The following is a 16,595-nucleotide window of genomic DNA, read 5'->3' as shown; positions in this document are numbered from 1 at the left end:
ATGTGAAATGGTTTGGGATTCACTCCTTTCCTGGAAAGCGCTCCTTTGACAACCTCAGTCATACAACTGTTCTTTCTTCATCTGAAAAGCTGTGGAAACCCTAGAAATTGGCTGGCGTTGAGTCTGGGAGAAAAAGAGGGAGAAGGGCCTTTAAAGGGAAAAGACATGGACTGTAGGAGAAAAGGAGAGCGCCACAAAGAGAAGGGGAGAGACCCTGGTGGTACTTGCAGAGCGCTTTCAGTGGGTAACAGTACAATAGGGATGGGGAATACCCCAAATCCCGGAGTCAGGTGGATTTGAGGGATGAAAAGAGCCCCCTCCAAGGCAGGCAGGGTGCCCATGGGTCTGAAGCAGGAGCAGGGTAGGTATTACCGTGCCTGGTGTTCCACTTCCACCTGCTCATCATGGGAACAGGACCAAGCACCGCTTTAAATGCTGGTACCAAGGACACACAGGGTTATCCACTTGGGTTTTTTTCTCTCCTCAACCTGTTGTACAGGTCTGTGCACTGCAGGGGAAGCCCACCTAGGCACTAAAACACTGTGCAGGGTCTCATCCCAGCAGCTCCCCAAGGCTCAGCCACTCCTCACACCCCTCGGGGCTGCCATCACCCTTTGCTCAGTGCAGCTGTCCCAACTGTCAGGGGAAATTAGTGGTTCCAAAGCAGCAGCAGATGGAGACAAGAAATGTTTCCAGTGTTCAAAGACAGTCATTCCTCTCTGTCTCATTAAATTTTCAGCAGCAATTAGATACTCAAAGACCATGTATGTGCTCATTTGAAAGTCTCTCTCTTTTCACACATCTCCTCTGAAATGCCCTCTGTACTTTGGGTCACAAATGAGAAAATATTGGGAACGTCGATTTGTGATTTTAATTATTTCACTGCCACACACAGAAACAACCAACCCTGGCACAGGGCATTTGTGCTACTGTGTCACCTCAACTGGTCCTGCAGTTTCATGACTCCGAGAATCACCATTTTTCCTAAAGCTTTTGCTACCAGAGACATGTGATTAAGGTATAAATTCTTCCCCCCCCCCAGCTCTATGTTATCATCCAAGAAAAGCTCATTATTCTTGCAATCTGACTCATTTTTTTTCCCTGAACATTACTAGCTGGCAAACACAGATATCTTGCCAACAGTACAAGATGTGACTGTTGAAACACTCATTGTTCAACTGCATTTGAATCCACTATCATGTCTCCATGTGACCTTTTAACACTCAGAAATTGTCTATTTTAAATCATTGGTGCTGACATGTGTTGAAGATATTTTTAACAGACTGTTTACAGGAATTCTGGTTTCTGTTCTCTTTTTTTTTGGTTTTTTTTTTTCCCCTTTTCAACAGCTTTTCTATTCATCATCTCCAAGTTTCACACGTACAGCTGTACTGAACACCAACAAGGCATTTGCCCACATGGCCTGTGAGAAATTGGACATCAGAAACTGTAGGGAAGGGAAAAAGGAACTCGGTCAGAAAAAATACTGCAACCTGCTAAGTTTAAGATCTGAGACCTCCAGGAAGAACAGAAGGGAGAGTTGTTTTTCTTCTGTGTTATTGAGAACCAAACAGGGCTAATGCATTTGAAGAGAACACTGCTAAGAAGGACAAGTAGCATTATTTCAAATGCACCCGACATGAGGGACCTGCAAGGCATGCCAGTTCACAGTGACCACCTTCACCCCATGCCAGTCTGGTTTACATTTCCCCAGATTGCCCAGAAAGCGGAAAGGTTAATTTTGTGTTCTCAGCTCTCAAGCTCCCCTGCTGCCTGTGGGCATGTGCTCTGTGTCACTTCATCTGGTGAATGTGCAGAATCACACAGTTCCACGCTGCTGCTGAGTCAAGGCGTGCCTTGTCCTGCTTGGGGAACGATGCAGACCCCAGCCTAACATTCACTGCTGTCCCACCACCAGGAAATTCAGGCAATGCTTGCAGATGAGACACGGTCAGCTTTTAACAGCAGGAGGGAGGATGACAGCGAGCAACGTCACCACAACACCTTTATTTACAGCATCACCCAGCAAGAACGCTTCCACCCAGACAGACAAACACCCTGACTGCCCTCCCGGGTCCCAAGCCACAGAGAGGCTGGTGAATAAACAACACTTCTGAAGTGTATTCCCCGCTTCCAGACGGGGCCAGGAGAGTCTCCCTCGTCCTTCGCCTTCATGGGACAAACCAAGCAACCACCCCAAGCCGCTGCATCTCACTGCACCGTGAGGCAAACAGGAAGCCTGAGCAGCCTGAGGAGAGCTGAAGCTCTGTGCTCCATGTGGTTAGTGCTGTGCAGGGTAAAGGCTGCTCAGGGGAACCGCGCCGGCTGCAGCCCCGCTGCAAACACGGCTGGGAACTCGCCTGCATTTCAAACTCAAAACGGGGTTTTCTTCGCTTTTTTTTTCAAGCAAGATCTGAAATAGGATCACAGCCACCCAAAGTGTGCAGCACTGATCCGTGCTGGCTGCTGGGGGTGAGCAGTGGGGCTCACCTGCCTGAGCACAGCCACGGGCCACAGCCTTTGCTTGAGAAAATCCTCTGGCCAAACCAAACTGCTTCAACATTTGAAAGCCACTGTTTCTTTTTCCATGTTACACAAAAGCTCTCTGTGCTATAGAACAATACTATACTGCTACAGGCTCTGGACATTTATTTAAACACACATACATACATATACATGTGTATATATATATATGTATGTGTATATATATATATACATACATTTTATATATATATATAGGGCACCCAGGTCCTCTTGCAAGCAAGCAACATGCATGTCAAGGGACATTAGGAGAATTAAGATGAACTACACCGAGTTTTGTAACTGCACCTGACAGAGCACAGGAACAGGGTCAAGGGCCTCCCCGAGCCCCCAGCTCCGCTCCCTGGACTGACCACTCCATAAATCCCTAACTTGTCACATCCTGACACACAGACATCCTTCACCCACCCCAAACAGGTGCTGTTCCCTCTCTTCTCCCAGCCTTCTCAGGAGGACATTGCCCTGAAGACAAACGTGGCATTTACTTCACAGCTCAGTCTTTGGGACAGCTGAGGACACCGTGGTTATAACATGAGCTGTTTTTCTTTCAGGAACAAGGCCACAGTTTAGTTGTTGATGTTGTCACAAGAGAGATTTCAGAGATTAAAACCACAACAAAGCTTCAGCACGTTTTTCTCTTTGATGACCATGCATTCAAACAAAAATGCCATTAAGCAAAATCTTCCATGAGCTGTAAGAAGCTGATGGTGAAGTATCAGGGGGTGGGATTCAAGGACCTGAGCAGTCTGTTTGTTCAAAAAGCTTCTGAAATGGTGCCAATCTTGTGACCCAAAATGACAGAAAGAGGGGAAAACGATGACAAAGCTACTCAGCTCTCTTGCTGAAGGCCAAAATGGCCTAATTTGGTGTCCTTGTCCAGATAAAAATACTGTTTTATTTGTGTGACTATGTATTTAAATGAAGGATACTGCAGGCTTGAGAACAATGCGTTCCTCTCTCCTTCGCCCATAAACGTTTGCAGAGCAAAAATGTAACAAGACATGACCTGAGTCAGCTGCAGCGGCAGCTGAGATTCCCACCTTGGCCATCAGCAGCACCAAAGGACTTCAACAGGAGAACAATCCCTGCAGGCAGCTCTGCTTCAGAGTGATCAAAATGAAGCAGAAGGGTTTGTTTGGTACCTCCTTGTTGCTTCTCTGTCAGAATCTCTGAGTTGCGATCTCTGCCCATGCCAAAGTTTAGTGTTGAGGAAAAAGGCAAGTTCTGTGGATTGTGGGTGCTGCAGCAGCACATCATCCCGAGAACAGAGGGGAAGGTAGCAAATGTGAGACAGGAGGAGATGCTGCTGGCCCAGTCCTGCAAGGAGCATGAGGCTACAGCTCTGTCAGGGATACCAGGAGTTACTGACTGCAAAAATAGAAGACAAAATTGTCTGGGGGAAAAAGCCCCATAAACAAAAATGCCCAGCAAAATTTCACAGGCTGCTGTGAAAACCCAAAGCTTTCAAGGACAGGCAAGAGGCTCCTGTTCCGCTCCTCACACTGGTGTCAATGTCACAGCTTTTACTGCATCACGTTTCCCTGCTCGCAGAACACTGGGAATGTTCCTTCGTATCCCACAGGGCGTTTTGGGAAGCTTTGCTGTTTGCACAACTCATCTGAGCTCTTCAGCCGGTGGTGCTGCACGAGTTCAGAGCATCAGTGTCGGGGCACACCACGTTTTTATCACTTCAGAGCATGACTGCAATACAAACACAGCATTTCCCCCCTCTCAGGGAATGCCACTCAAAAGCTCACTTCTGTTGAAGATGGGTTTTTGATACAAAACTAAAAATTGTCAAACACAGATGGCCAGAAGCTCCATTCCTTTTCTGACTATCCATTCTTGAGGAGGGACAAACAACTTTCCTTTCTATTTTTGTTTTCTTTTTTTGCAGTACAAGTGAGTGATCTTTAAAACCACAAATTTCCATTATGAATTGTAACTGCCTATTTAACTAAACCACGCTATTTATTCTTGAAATTACTGTTAGGGGATTCTGGATCCTTTTCTTTGCTACCAGAAGGAAAGCAGCACCCAGTCTTCCCACACTCAGAAGCACAGTTCAAGTTGACAAAATTAGACCTCAGTGATAAATTCACAGTGCTAAAAAGAAAGCCCTTCATCCCGTTTGGGAATTTTGGGGGTCTTTATTAATTGTTTCCAGTAAGACCGGATCTTGCAGGCTCGTGTGTGGGTGGCTGGCTGCACTCTGAAGACAGATGCAGGTGCCTGCCTGTGCTAAATATTTTGCACAAACTCAAGAGTTTGTTGTATTTCAGTGGTTTTTGTTTGTTTAGCTTTATTTGACATCTAAAATGTGTACTCCAAACTAAGCAACATTCAGAACCCAAACAAATACACTCTCTGCATAAAAATCAGAATATATGTATCATGTTACCAAGTGAGGCAGATGCCAGTGACAAATGCTTTAAGAATTCTTTAGCAGCCACCTGAAAAATCACTTAAGATTCAGAAATAAGTAGTAAAGGCCACTGCATGAGTCATCAGTGACAACAAGGAGAAAAGGAATGTGAATGGAATTTTTCTTCCTTTTTCTAAAATGAGAGATGGCTCTGGCTGAAAGAAAATTATTTTTGCTGTAACCAGAGGAAAATTTCCATTTGCAAACAGGGGAATTTCCACCTGAGATATATTGATGAAGACTCATTTACATAGCTGGAGGTAACTACTTTTACCCTGGGAACAGTGATGAAGGAAAAACAAATTCTTTTCAGTAGAGGGAAAGCGCAAAATTTTTGTCCTCAAATTTTGGTCTAGAAATAGATAATGTTTGTTTTCACTAAGTCTTTAGAAATATTTACAAAGAAGAGAAGATGTATTTCACAGAAGGGAACAGTCCAGCCAGCCTAAACACAACCAGGACTGGGAAACTGTGCAGGACAAGTACTATGTTAAACACTTGCATTATGTGCTACAAGGGCAAATGTGGCCCAAAAACTAAAGTAAAAAGCTCCACTGTCTATTATGAGAGTATAATAATTTAAAATACGCAGCAGCCAGGTCTGAGCCAGGGTGGGTCCCCCTCCCCTGAGCCCCCAAGTGACTGTTCCGTTTTCACAGAATGGCAGCAGCCTAACACAACCTGCACAGCTTGGGCACCTTTGCCCCTACAACCACTCGTTCACCTGAAAATGGTGAAGATCTTGGATTAAATTTGAAGCAAGTCCATTTTCACCAGGCCCCAATAGCCAGGTCTGTATTGGTATGTCCAGCTCACAGCAACTCCCCTTGTATTCTAATAGGGAAAATGCCAGTGTTACCCACACTGTCCCTGTTCTAAGGAGTCTCTGCTGCTCTGCAGCACCACATGGACCCAAGTCCAGCTGTTACCGTGACACAAAGAGGAATAAACCATCAGACAAAAGCAGCCATAAAACATCTGCAGACTGTGGTGCTGGGGGGGCTCAGCAAGATGATAACTTTGCATTGAATTTCCTATTTTATTTCCTTGCTACCTGCAACAGGAAAAAACTCAACCTCTCACTTCCTTCCTCCTACCCACTTTCTGTCTGGTGCTTTTAGCGGCAGTCAGGAGACAGATTTTCAGTTTGCTCTGCTTTAAAGGCCAGAGACACAGAGCAGAGTCTGCTGGCTAAAATGACAAAATGACAGGGCTGAGGAGAGGGCAGCAACAGCCACAGAGCTCACAGGCACTAGGGGAATGATGTTTGGGTGCTGACAGAACAGAACGGGCACACAGCACGGTCACAAAGGAGAGGATTGAGCACGACTTCGGCTTTCTGAATTAGCCTTGGAAATCTAATGACAAAATGTAATGAAATCTCTGCATCGTCTTTCCTTAAGCACCAGCTGCACAGGAATGTGCTGCTCTGGACAGCACAGTAATGCTGCCAAGCCACACTTTGTGACCTTGGGAATGGGATGAGCACACAGCACCCATGCTTTGGGGTGCTCTGGAGAGCTGAGGTACTCACTCAACCCCCTAGAGAAAAGTTTGCCTTGAAAGACATTCCTCCCCACCCTTAGAAGCCCTCAACAAAAATACAACTACTGACTACACATGTGATTCCTTCGGTGGCAGAAGCAAAAAGATTTCAGAAGCTCTTTGACACTAAAAATACATTCTTCCTCCTCCTTGGACTTCTCCTTTATCAGAAAGATTTCTCTCTCTGTGCCATTTCCCAGTCTGTCACACTTGTCTCTTGGCTCCCACCCTAGAGCCAGACAAATGCCCTCTCAAAGCACAGAGCCCCTGATGTGCCACAAGGGCTTTTACTGCCAGCACCCACTTACGGCCCATTCCCTGCTAGCAGGTCATGCCCTGACTATTCCTCCCTGCACATTATTTATTTAGCATTCTTCTCTTCCTTCAAAGCTTTATTGATTGCTGCTGCTCAGGCCATGTGTTCCCTGCCATGGGAAGCCGCGGTGGGACAGACACGAGCACCTCTGGCTGCTCCCCAAACACCACACACTTCTGTCATTGCAAGGACCCACAGAGCAAACCTGGAGGTTTGAACAGATCCCTCAGATTGCCAAATCACAAAAACTCAACCAACAAACCCCTCCAAACCCACACCTCTTTTTTCACTGCTGAATCAGAGCCAGCAAAAGCCCGCAGGGATTTGAAATGTGCATCCCTCCTCTGGGCAAAATACAAATACAGGCATTTGATCTCATTTACCAGCGTGGCTGAGCTCTCCCCATGGCTCTCATCTTTACTGAATCTTTGTCTTCCCTTATCTCTGATAATGGGCACGGCAGAATGTTTGGTGATATCAGATTTATCACAGGCACTGGGAATTGCTCAGTCCACAATATCAGAGCATTTTCCCCTTCTCCTCTCTGTGAGCCTCTTTTGTGGGGTTCCAGCTGACCACAGGAGGAAAGGCAGCCAAACACCTACTCAACTTACAAATGACAAAAAATAGCACATGAAATCCTGTTAAGTTGCAAAAAATTAAAGATGACAACACACAACAAACTTGCACAGGAGAGAGCTGACTGAGCACAATCCCTCCAGGGCCCTTCAGTCTCTTTGGCCAGCAGTGACCAGCCACAGCACAATCAAACCTTGATTAATTTTTTATCTCCTCCTTGATGCTCGGTGTTTCCAGCTCCTCACCAGATGGTTGTGCCTGTTACCTTGGCTGTACTTGAGAGACCTGGTAGGAGCAAGCTGCTGCTGGTAAACACATGTCCTGCCCTCATGTGAATTAGCAAAGATGAGGGAGCCCAGCAAACCTGCCCGGGGAAAAGTGGCCTTCTTCCATTGTTAGCTTCAGGAGACAGTGAATTGTCCAGCACTGCTCCCCACTCATTGCCTTGGATCAGTCTTACAGCAAAAAATTAAAACCAGTCACACTGCTTTTCTTATGTCACAAAAAATAGAGGAAGAGGCCATAAAAACCCAGCCAGCAGCATAACTGATTCTGAATAAAATGTTTTCCCCTGCTCTGAACAAGTCAGCATCTCTGATTGCATGAGCACAAATTCCCCCAAAAATTCCCTGAAACCTTCCATTACAGACACAACTGAACTCTAGTATTAAGTTTAGGCTGATACTTGTTTATTTACCTCAGTTAAGATTATCTGTTAGATCTCATCATGGGTGAGTGAATCACCCTCTACTCCACAGGTGCAGCTGGCTCTCCTTGAGGACAGCACTGCAGCTCTACAGACTGCAAGTGCTCTCTGCAAGGGGGCTTCTCCCAGACCTGCCTTTTCCCTCCCCTTTTTGGCTGGTTGCCTTCACTGAAGAAAAAATTCTGGTGGGAGGACTAAGAACAGCCAAGTGACAGGCTGTTTCCTCTAACATAGAAGACAGTTGTAGCTTCTGTGCTGTCTGTGTGCATCACAGGTTTACAAAACCCAAAAAGATTTGCTTAGGTAATGCAGAAAAATCTCTCTGCAAGACCTTACAGAACAAGGAGGGGATTCCTGCTAAATTCTAAACAGAGGTGCTGGGAAGAGTGATCATGGGAAACAACCCTTGGAATTAATCTGGAAGACATGAATGAGTGTCACCATGAAATCACAATGACCAAGTGGCATTTAGCACACAGTAGAGACTGGTTGTCAAATCTTATTAACTACATCCTTGTATCGCAGCAGACAGCTCTGCCCACAGATCAGAGACCACAGCATTACAGTGCAAAAATCATTCATGAGCGCGCTGGTGGCTCTGGGAGGAACCGTAGAATGAAGGAGGAAAAGGAATCCTAAAGGAAATTTATTCCCATCGTTTAGAAACTGGACTAACCAACATTCTGTCCAGTTCCCTTACAGCCCTGGCACCAATTCCTGCATGGAAAAGTCAGACAACCCTTCTTGACAAACATTTGCACAAGCTGTGCTCACCTCTCTGTGTGTCACTGGTCACACCTGGTACCACTGGTACCTGTTGAAAAGACACAAAAATGGCCCTCGGTCTGCTGGAGCCTCTGGTGGAAGCAGCTTCAGTGAGGGGATGCCCCCTTCCTCCTTGTCCAGCTCTAATGTGCATGCAAAGCTCATTCATAATTTTTTATCTCTCCCCAGCCCCTGATTAAAAGGGAATCTTACACAATTCCCCATCTTTTCCCATCCCCAGTGAAGTCCTGTCTTTCTCTGCTTTGGCAGCTGGTTTTCCTTCTCCTCCTGGCCCATTTGCCTGCTGTTGTCTGGCTAATTATTTTTACAAGGCTCAATAATTGATGCAATCTTCCCCATTTTTCATCTCCTTGCTGCAGCAGTGCTTGGCAAGCAGGGAACTGCTGCAGCAGCTGTGCTGTGCTGGCTGCCCACCCACCTCCTGCCGAGAGCAGCCAGTGCCAGAACAAGGCTGAGCAACCCAATCCTCTGTTTACCTTTCCCTGGGCTCCTCCATCATTACCCACAGCAGCAGCTTTGGAAGTCACTTAGCAACGTGCCAGCAAACCAAAGCCCTGATGTCACCCACAGAAATAGAATCTCAGAAACACCCAATTGTCTCACGCCCTGAACCAAAGCATCCGGGGCCATGGAGCTCCTCAAAAACTGCTGCTTGTAGAGAATTTAGCTTTAATCAGTACAACAATGATTTCAGACTATTTTTAATTTCCCATTCTTCAATATTCACACTAACTAGAGCACAGGGCTCCTGCTGCCTCCCTAAGGTAGCATTGAACAGAGCACAGATCATATACTAAAGTGACACAGGCCTATGTGGTACAGCACTCCCTCAACCCTTCCAGTTATTCACCTATGAAGGTGAATTACAGATTTTAAACAGCTTTCTTCACGTTTTCCCATTTACTTATTGTCAAACAGGCGATTTCCTTCCCTTTCAAAACAGCAGGGAGAAAACATGGCAGTAAATACAGAAATTACACCGACAGCACAGCTCCTAATGCAACTTCTTGGTTTTTTAAGAATGCTGTCAGGCCCCTGAAAACAGAAGTCACAGAGCTTGAGAATGTTCAGTTCTTTGTGGATTTTCAGATAATAATTGACCCTGGTTCTCAGTTTGGGAACCACTTCTTTAAGAGTTCACTCTTGTCCAGCTGCACAAGCTGCCCAGGGTCATGGAAAGGGAGGGCACTTCAAACCAGATCCTTCCTTATTTCACACACTGGAGCAAACCTAGACTGCATGGTGGCTTTCAAAGCATAAAATCCAAGATTCTGCAGGAATCAGCACTGGTGATTCAACATTCAGCATTATTCTGACACTGAGTGCCTCTGACTGATTATCACAAGACTCCTAAGAACAGGACAAGTTCTAGGTTTGTCCACTCAAGAGCAGCTGAGGAAAACAAAGATGAAAATGAATGTGTAGTTCTGCTGCTGCACAGCACTGAGCAGGGCATTTATGGGGAGCACACAGCCACCAGCACCCCCTCCTCGGGGAGCCAGCTCAGTGGGACAGGCTCTGGGGAGCACACAAACACACGCTGCCTTTTCCAGAGCCTGCACCCAGATCTCCTGCAGGTGTTTCCAGGGGTTTCTTCCAGGTGACCAAGCACTAGCCCTGTCCTGCTCTCTTTGCAGCTTGTTGTTTCTAAGAGCAGTGGTGTGAAAAAACAGGAAGCCATGCAGAGGAGAGAGAATACAGATTGAGGCACGAAACTGCAGTACCCCAGCTCCCCCAGCACTCACCCCACCCCCTCTTCCCTTCCCACCCCCTCACCACAGGCCACATTCTCGATGAGAAATGCTCAACTTACTCTTGACGGGAAACTGGGTACGGAGCTGGAGAGGGGAAATCCAGCAGCACGGAGGGAAATGCAGCTCCCTGGGCTCTGATGGCCACCAGGAACAGCTCAAATCAGACTCTGCTCCACAGGTGCATCCATTTTAGGCTTCAAGGGAAAGTTTGTAACTCCCTTGTCCTCAAAAGTTCAGATTTGCTGCTTCAAAGATCCACTGAGGACCATTCTGCAGGCTGTTTGAGCTTTATCTATGATTTGCTGCAATCCAAACACGTGTGTGCACCATTCTGTGCCCATGTGGTTGTTTAACGAGTAAGAATTCCGAGTTACATCTCTCTGTTGAAGAAAGCCACTGGATCCTCTTGTCTTCAGCTCTCTTCACAGCTCTCCCAACTCACCCCATGCTAATTGTGACAATTGGCAAATTGTGACACAAATTTTTTGTTTTCCAGCTTTTCTTCATTGCTCAAACCCTTAAATCTCTTCAGTGTCCAACACAAGGCTGAGAGATTAAAAGGGGGGAGACGAAGAAACAACAGCTGGGGCAAAAACACTGGTAAGGGACAGAAAGGCCAAGCAAATGACCAAAATCATGCCAGCACCCCGGCTTCCAAGGCAGAGAAAACATTTCCAGCTTCACCCAGCACATAACCATGGCTGTGCTTACATCAACCGTCTGGATAAAAGAGGAAAGGAGGAAATGTCTTGGGAATCCTGGTATTGCTGAAAGCCAGGACAAAGCCAAACAACACACACAGTTTGGCCAGTGCTTCTGGAGGCCAGCACTCCAAAACCAAAGTGGATCCAGGTGGGATGAGAGCGCACAGCTTGAGCCACAGAGGGTGACAGTGCACACGGTGAAGGCACAAACGACCTGGCACATCCCAGAGCCAGTGCCAGCCCAGGATGAGCTGTAGGCATTAACACACGGAGAGGTCAGCCCAGAACCTCCCTACACCATGCTTGGATCTGGTCAATCAAAAGCTTTTTACATCTGTACTAACCTAGCCCCATGCACAGAAATTGTCCTGCTTGTCTAATGTTAGTAACACATAAAACCACTGTTAATTGCTAAAACCAAGGGCAAAGGAGTAAGGACAGACATGAAGCCACCCAAAGGAGAAGAATTAGACAGTCTGATATCTACTGGTGGGAAAGGGGAATGCTGAATTTCCTTTGTCCTGCCCAAAGCCTCTGTACTGTTCACAAGGGGATGTGCTGGGCTGGGGTTTATTTATAAAACCTATGAGAATGTTGACCTTAGGCTATAACTTGGAGAAAAATAAGCAGAGGTCAGGTTTTCTAAACACAGCCAAAAACCCCAGAGAGAAGTTTACCAGCAAGACCCCCGACTTCCAGAGGGAAGCAGAAGTCAGGAGAGGCCCCAGCACTTCTGAGCTGCCAAGGAAACCATGCAAACCATGAGGCATCCCCTGGTTTGAGCGCAGCCCATGCTGCAGCTTTCTGTTCTAGCCACAGAAGCAAGGCAGGGTCTGTGGGGAGCTTGAGGGTGCCCGAATGAGCCTGAGGGAGATTCCCAGCACCTCTCTCTCTGCTGGCAGAGCTAGACAGCTTTCCCAGGCTCCTAATTTTTTTGTCTTTTTAAATCACTGATGAAGAAAGATGCTCCTACAAGTGGTGATTCAGAGCAGGGCCTTTATCGAAATGCTCTGAATCATTCTTTGTAAGAGACCATCCCTGCTGACAACTGAAGGAGCCTCTGGAGAAGGCAGACAGATGAAGTGGTGATTAACTCTTGTGTGGCATTTGCATCGGAACACTCATGTAAGAGACTGAGCTGTTTGCTGCTGGGGCTGTGGCTCATTATCCAAACCTGCTCGGACAAAAAGCCCAGGCCGGTGCAACCGGAGGAGGAACACGCAGTCTGCAATCCAAACGTTTGACCCACAAATAACTCAGCCAAGGCCATCCCTACCATTCTTTTTAGGAATACCATGAAGTCCTCCTCACCTCAAGGAAAATTACCCACGCCCAGCACGATGGGGAATGCTGCTGGGTGAGGGTGTCAGGAGGAACCCCCGCAGGTGCAAACGGCGCTGGAACATTCCCTTCTCCGTGTGCAGACTTTCCGAGTCTCTCTGGCGTAGCTCCAACGCGAGTTTCCCGTTTCCCTTTCCAGAGGGGGCCGGTGTCTCAGGAGGAGCCCTGCCCGTCCCGGCGGGGTGCGGCACGAACGCCCCATCTAGCGGCACCCGCACAGGGAAACGCTGCAGAACAAAGCGGCAAGCTGCTGGAAATGGCCGCGAATGGATGGGAAAAGCGATTTATTTGTGAGTTCCACCTGTCTGGGCTGGGCCCTGCAGCCCATCGCCGCTACCTCAACGCAAAGCACAGAGGGATGACAAATTCCTCACTCCCAACCCACAAAAGCCGAAGCTGCCTGAGCGCCTCGCGGGCTCAGAGCCCCTCACAAAACACCCCGGGCCACGAAACTCACTTCACACACACCTTATAACCTCTCGTGTTTAAGGGAAACGACCCCGGCGGGAATGATCTTTACTTAAGGGCACATAAAAGCAGCTTGCCCGTGCATTTGGTGGGAGCACACCCGAGCCAGCCTCCGCAGCCCTTGTGGAAGAAATGGTCACCACTCACCTCGGCCCTTCCCGGCCAGGCCAACCGCTGCAGAAATCATCCCTGGGCAGGCACACGGGGCAGGAGAGCCTGCGGGCACCCAGGGTTTGTGGGCAGGAGACCCTCCCGATGCCCCCAAACCCCCAATCCGCCCAGTCGGGGGGTCCAAGGGGCCTGGGGGTGTGAGGGGTCCGAGGGTGTGAGGGGTCCAAGGGGCCTGGGGGTGTGAGGATCTGAGGGGTCTGGGTGTGTGAGGGGTATGAAGGCTTGAGGATGTGAGGGGTGTGAGGGGTCTGGGGAGTCTGAGGGCGTGAAGTGTGTGAGGGGCCTGGGGGGGTCCAGGGGGCCTGGGGGTGTGAGGGGTCTGGGGGTGTGAGGGGTCCGAGGGGTCTGGGGGTGTGAAGGGTCTGGGGGGGTGTGAGAATGTGAGGGGTGTGAGGGGTATGAGGGGTCTGGGGGTGTGAAGGGTGTGAGGGGCCTGGGGGGTCTGAGGGTGTGAGGGGTATGAGGGGTCTGGGGGTGTGAAGGGTGTGAAGAGTCTGGGGGTGTGAGGGGACACCCCCCACAACCCCCAACCTCTGCACAGCCACAGCTCACCTGGACACAATTATTACCTGGCCCTTCAGAATTGGGCACAGCAGTAACTCATCTACAGGAGAGGGTTTTCTTAAAAAAAAAACAACACAAAAAACAAACAAACAAAAAATACCCCCTGAACTCAACAACAACAACAAAACAACCCCAAAGGCACCCAGCAAAGGCCTCTTTAAAAGCCCCCCTTGGGGCCGGGTCTCAGCCTGCACCGGGCCCACCGCAGGGCTCCTAAGGAGGTTCCGTGCACTGGGCCTGGCAATGGAAAATCGAACTGCATTTCCAGCACTGTTTTCATCATGTTGGTGTTGGAATTAAAAGATGGCATTTAGAATCACTTTTTAAGTCTAAAAGTTACAAAATAACCACTATAAAACTGAATTTCAGTTGTACCTTCTTTCCAGAAAAGCATCAAAATAATTTAAGCACTTTCTGAAGCCACAATTCTTAGGAAATATTCTTTATTAATACAACATACAACAAGTGCTGCTCCTCACATAACAATATTTGAACTCTTCTTCTCATAAATGTAAATCATGGATCTTATTGGAAGCACATTTTGTCTCTGAACCCTTTTTTTTTTTTTTGAGGGAAAAACATAAAAACTACTCCTCCTGAAATCAAAAGGGAAGAGATCCTTACACAGTAATTACAGCATCGTTTATAAGAAACAAGTTAACAATGAACATATGCAAACATACGTAACCAGCAACAATATAAAATAACCCATATAAAAAATCCCGTATAAATTCACTTTAAGTACAAACCCACAAGATTTCCAGTATTAATCCAAGTGGCTTTGTTGGTTTGAGGTATTTTCCACCCGAAACAGACCTATATTGCTTTTCCACAGACCTAGAAAGAAAAGCTCCAAAACAAATTAAGGACACTTGAAAGACTCATTTCCCCGCATGAGGCAAGGACTGGCCTGTGCAGGACTCCTGTGCTTTCAGGCTCAGAGGACGCGCGGTACCGATTCGCTTGCTCGGTGCCGCAGCTCCCTCTCAGGCTGCCTGGAGGCTCCAACAACAAAATCACAATTCCCCCCCGAATCCAAACCCTTGGAGCAGTGGAGAAGCGCGGTCCGCTCCCCCCGGGCCAGCAGGAGGGAGGCAAGGGGCGCATCTCAGCCTCCGCAGCAGGCGCTTTCCGCACCGCTCTTCCTGCGGCATCTCCGGGCGGCTTCCAGCGGCTCTCAGGAGCCCAGCGGCGATGCAGCAGCGCCCCGAGCCTCGCCCGGAGCCGGGCACTCATCTGAAGGTGGGGCACAGCCTGGCGGCAGCCGGCAGCTCCCCGTGTCCAGCTCGTCGGGGCGCAGCGCCCAGGCGGGGAGCGGCAGCGGCGGCCCCGGGGGCACGGGCGGGGCCCGGGCGGGCAGCACCAGCGCTGCCCAGGGCCCCGGAGGGCAGCCGGAGGGCACCGGGGGCACGGCGCAGGGCGGCGGGAGCCACAGAGCGGCGGGGCACGGGCAGATCCCGGGGGGCGGCGGGGCCCGGGGTGCGGCGGGGCCCGGGGGGATCCCGGGGGGCGGCGGGGGCGATGCGGACGGGCCGGAGCAGTGGCGGCGGCGGCGGCGGCGGCGGCAGTAATCCCCCCCCGGGAACATGTCCTGGAAAGCCGGATCCAGCGCCCAGTCACCGCCGCGGCCGCGGCCCCGGGGCAGCCGTAGGAAGCAGGGATTGAGGCTGAGGTTGTGGCGGATGCTGTTCTGCCAGCGGCGGCCGGGGCCGCGGTAGAAGGGGAAGCGCTCCGCGATGTAGGCGTAGATGCCGCTCAGGGGCAGCCGCTGCTCCGGGCTGGCTCGGATGGCCATGGTGATCAGCGCCACGTACGAGTAGGGAGGCTTCTGTGGCCCCTCCGCAGTGTCCCGCTCGGTGCATGGCCCGGTGTCCGGCTCGGTGCATGGCCCGGTGTCCGGCTCGGTGCCCGGTTTGGTGCATGGCTCGGTGTCCCGCTCGGTGCCCAGTTTGGTGCATGGCTCGGTGTCCCGCTCGGTGCCCCGCTCGGTGCCTGCCGCCCGCCGCTCGCCGGGGTCTGTCTCGGCCATGGCCCCGCACTCCGCTCGCCCCATCCCCGTGGGCCCTTCTAAACCCTCTCCTCTCCACCCTCCCACCCCCCGGCCCGGCCCAGTCTGGTCAGTTCGGGGTCGCCGCCGGGTCAGGACGGCGCCTTGGCTTCGCCGCCCCGAAGCCGGCGACAGGAGCGGGTCGGGGCCGGCGGGGCTGCGGGCGGCTCCGGGCAAAGCTCAGCGCTGGCCATGGCCGGGAGCACGTCCCTGCGACCAAAGCCGGTGAATGCCCATCGCTTGTTACCCCGCGGGATCAGGGCAAACACAGCCGGCACTTGTGCCCCCCATCACCCCTGCAGGGCCTGCAGGTACCAGAGGATGATGGAGAAGCTGCTCCGCTGCGGCAACGTGGATTCTACCAGTGTTGCATCTGTGCAAGCACTGCAAGTCATTAAATCCTTCAAAACACACCTGTATGTACACAACTAATAGTGAGCTGTTGCCAGTCATTAATTAAAATATATCCTCCTTTAAAAAGTGTTGATCAGCTTATGCCACCTGCCCCCCAAATTTACATTACAAAATAAAACATAAAGACGGTACAATAATACATAAATACTCTCAGTCATGATTTCACAAAAAACCCCAAACGCTTAAGTGCCCAATGAACACAGAAATATGGTGTGCATATAACTGGACCACTCA

The 16,595-nt window shown here is 49.6% G+C and overlaps 2 protein-coding genes across 6 annotated transcripts in view; both read right to left on the bottom strand.

Annotated features, from left to right (window-relative positions):
* PIK3CD (phosphatidylinositol-4,5-bisphosphate 3-kinase catalytic subunit delta) overlaps positions 1-13,495 on the bottom strand; it is a 34,329-nt gene extending 20,834 nt beyond the window's left edge. The window contains exons 1-3 of one of the 5 annotated variants that reach the window (XM_088066562.1): positions 13,313-13,495; positions 12,668-12,924; positions 10,712-11,607 (exon numbers count right to left, since the gene is read on the bottom strand). The gene's annotated coding sequence lies outside the window, so the exon portion shown is untranslated. Of the gene's footprint in view, positions 1-10,711; positions 12,948-13,312 lie in introns of all 5 variants that reach the window. The other 4 variants (XM_088066564.1, XM_088066566.1, XM_088066561.1 and 1 more) reach the window with 4 other exon arrangements.
* A 1,582-nt stretch (positions 13,496-15,077) lies between these two features.
* On the bottom strand, positions 15,078-16,493 carry LOC102110355 (uncharacterized). Its single transcript, XM_088066708.1, has 3 exons — positions 15,869-16,493; positions 15,387-15,760; positions 15,078-15,338 (listed from the first exon to the last, which is right to left on the bottom strand). Exons 1-3 carry the CDS (start codon positions 15,951-15,953, stop codon positions 15,078-15,080), a joined length of 720 nt encoding a protein of 239 aa, XP_087922834.1. The 5' UTR covers positions 15,954-16,493.
* Positions 16,494-16,595: the final 102 nt, after the last annotated feature.

This window comes from Pseudopodoces humilis, chromosome 24, assembly GCF_049639895.1.
Source record: "Pseudopodoces humilis isolate 2021_Gansu_Grassland_sample_001 chromosome 24, ASM4963989v1, whole genome shotgun sequence".
NCBI classification, from domain to species: Eukaryota; Metazoa; Chordata; class Aves; order Passeriformes; family Paridae; genus Pseudopodoces; species Pseudopodoces humilis.
Note: the sequence above shows the minus strand (reverse complement) of the source record. Positions and strands in the feature narration are given on the sequence as shown.

Coding starts and splice junctions, on each gene's coding strand:
- LOC102110355 (XM_088066708.1), bottom strand. CDS start 15,953: ATGGGGCGAGCGGAGTGCGGGGCCATGGCCGAGACAGACCCCGGCGAG. Junction 15,761..15,868: donor CGAGCGGGGCACCGAGCGGG/ACACCGAGCCAT, acceptor ACACCGGGCCAT/GCACCGAGCGGGACACTGCG. Junction 15,339..15,386: donor CCGGGATCCCCCCGGGCCCC/GCCGCACCCCGG, acceptor CCGTGCCCCGCC/GCTCTGTGGCTCCCGCCGCC.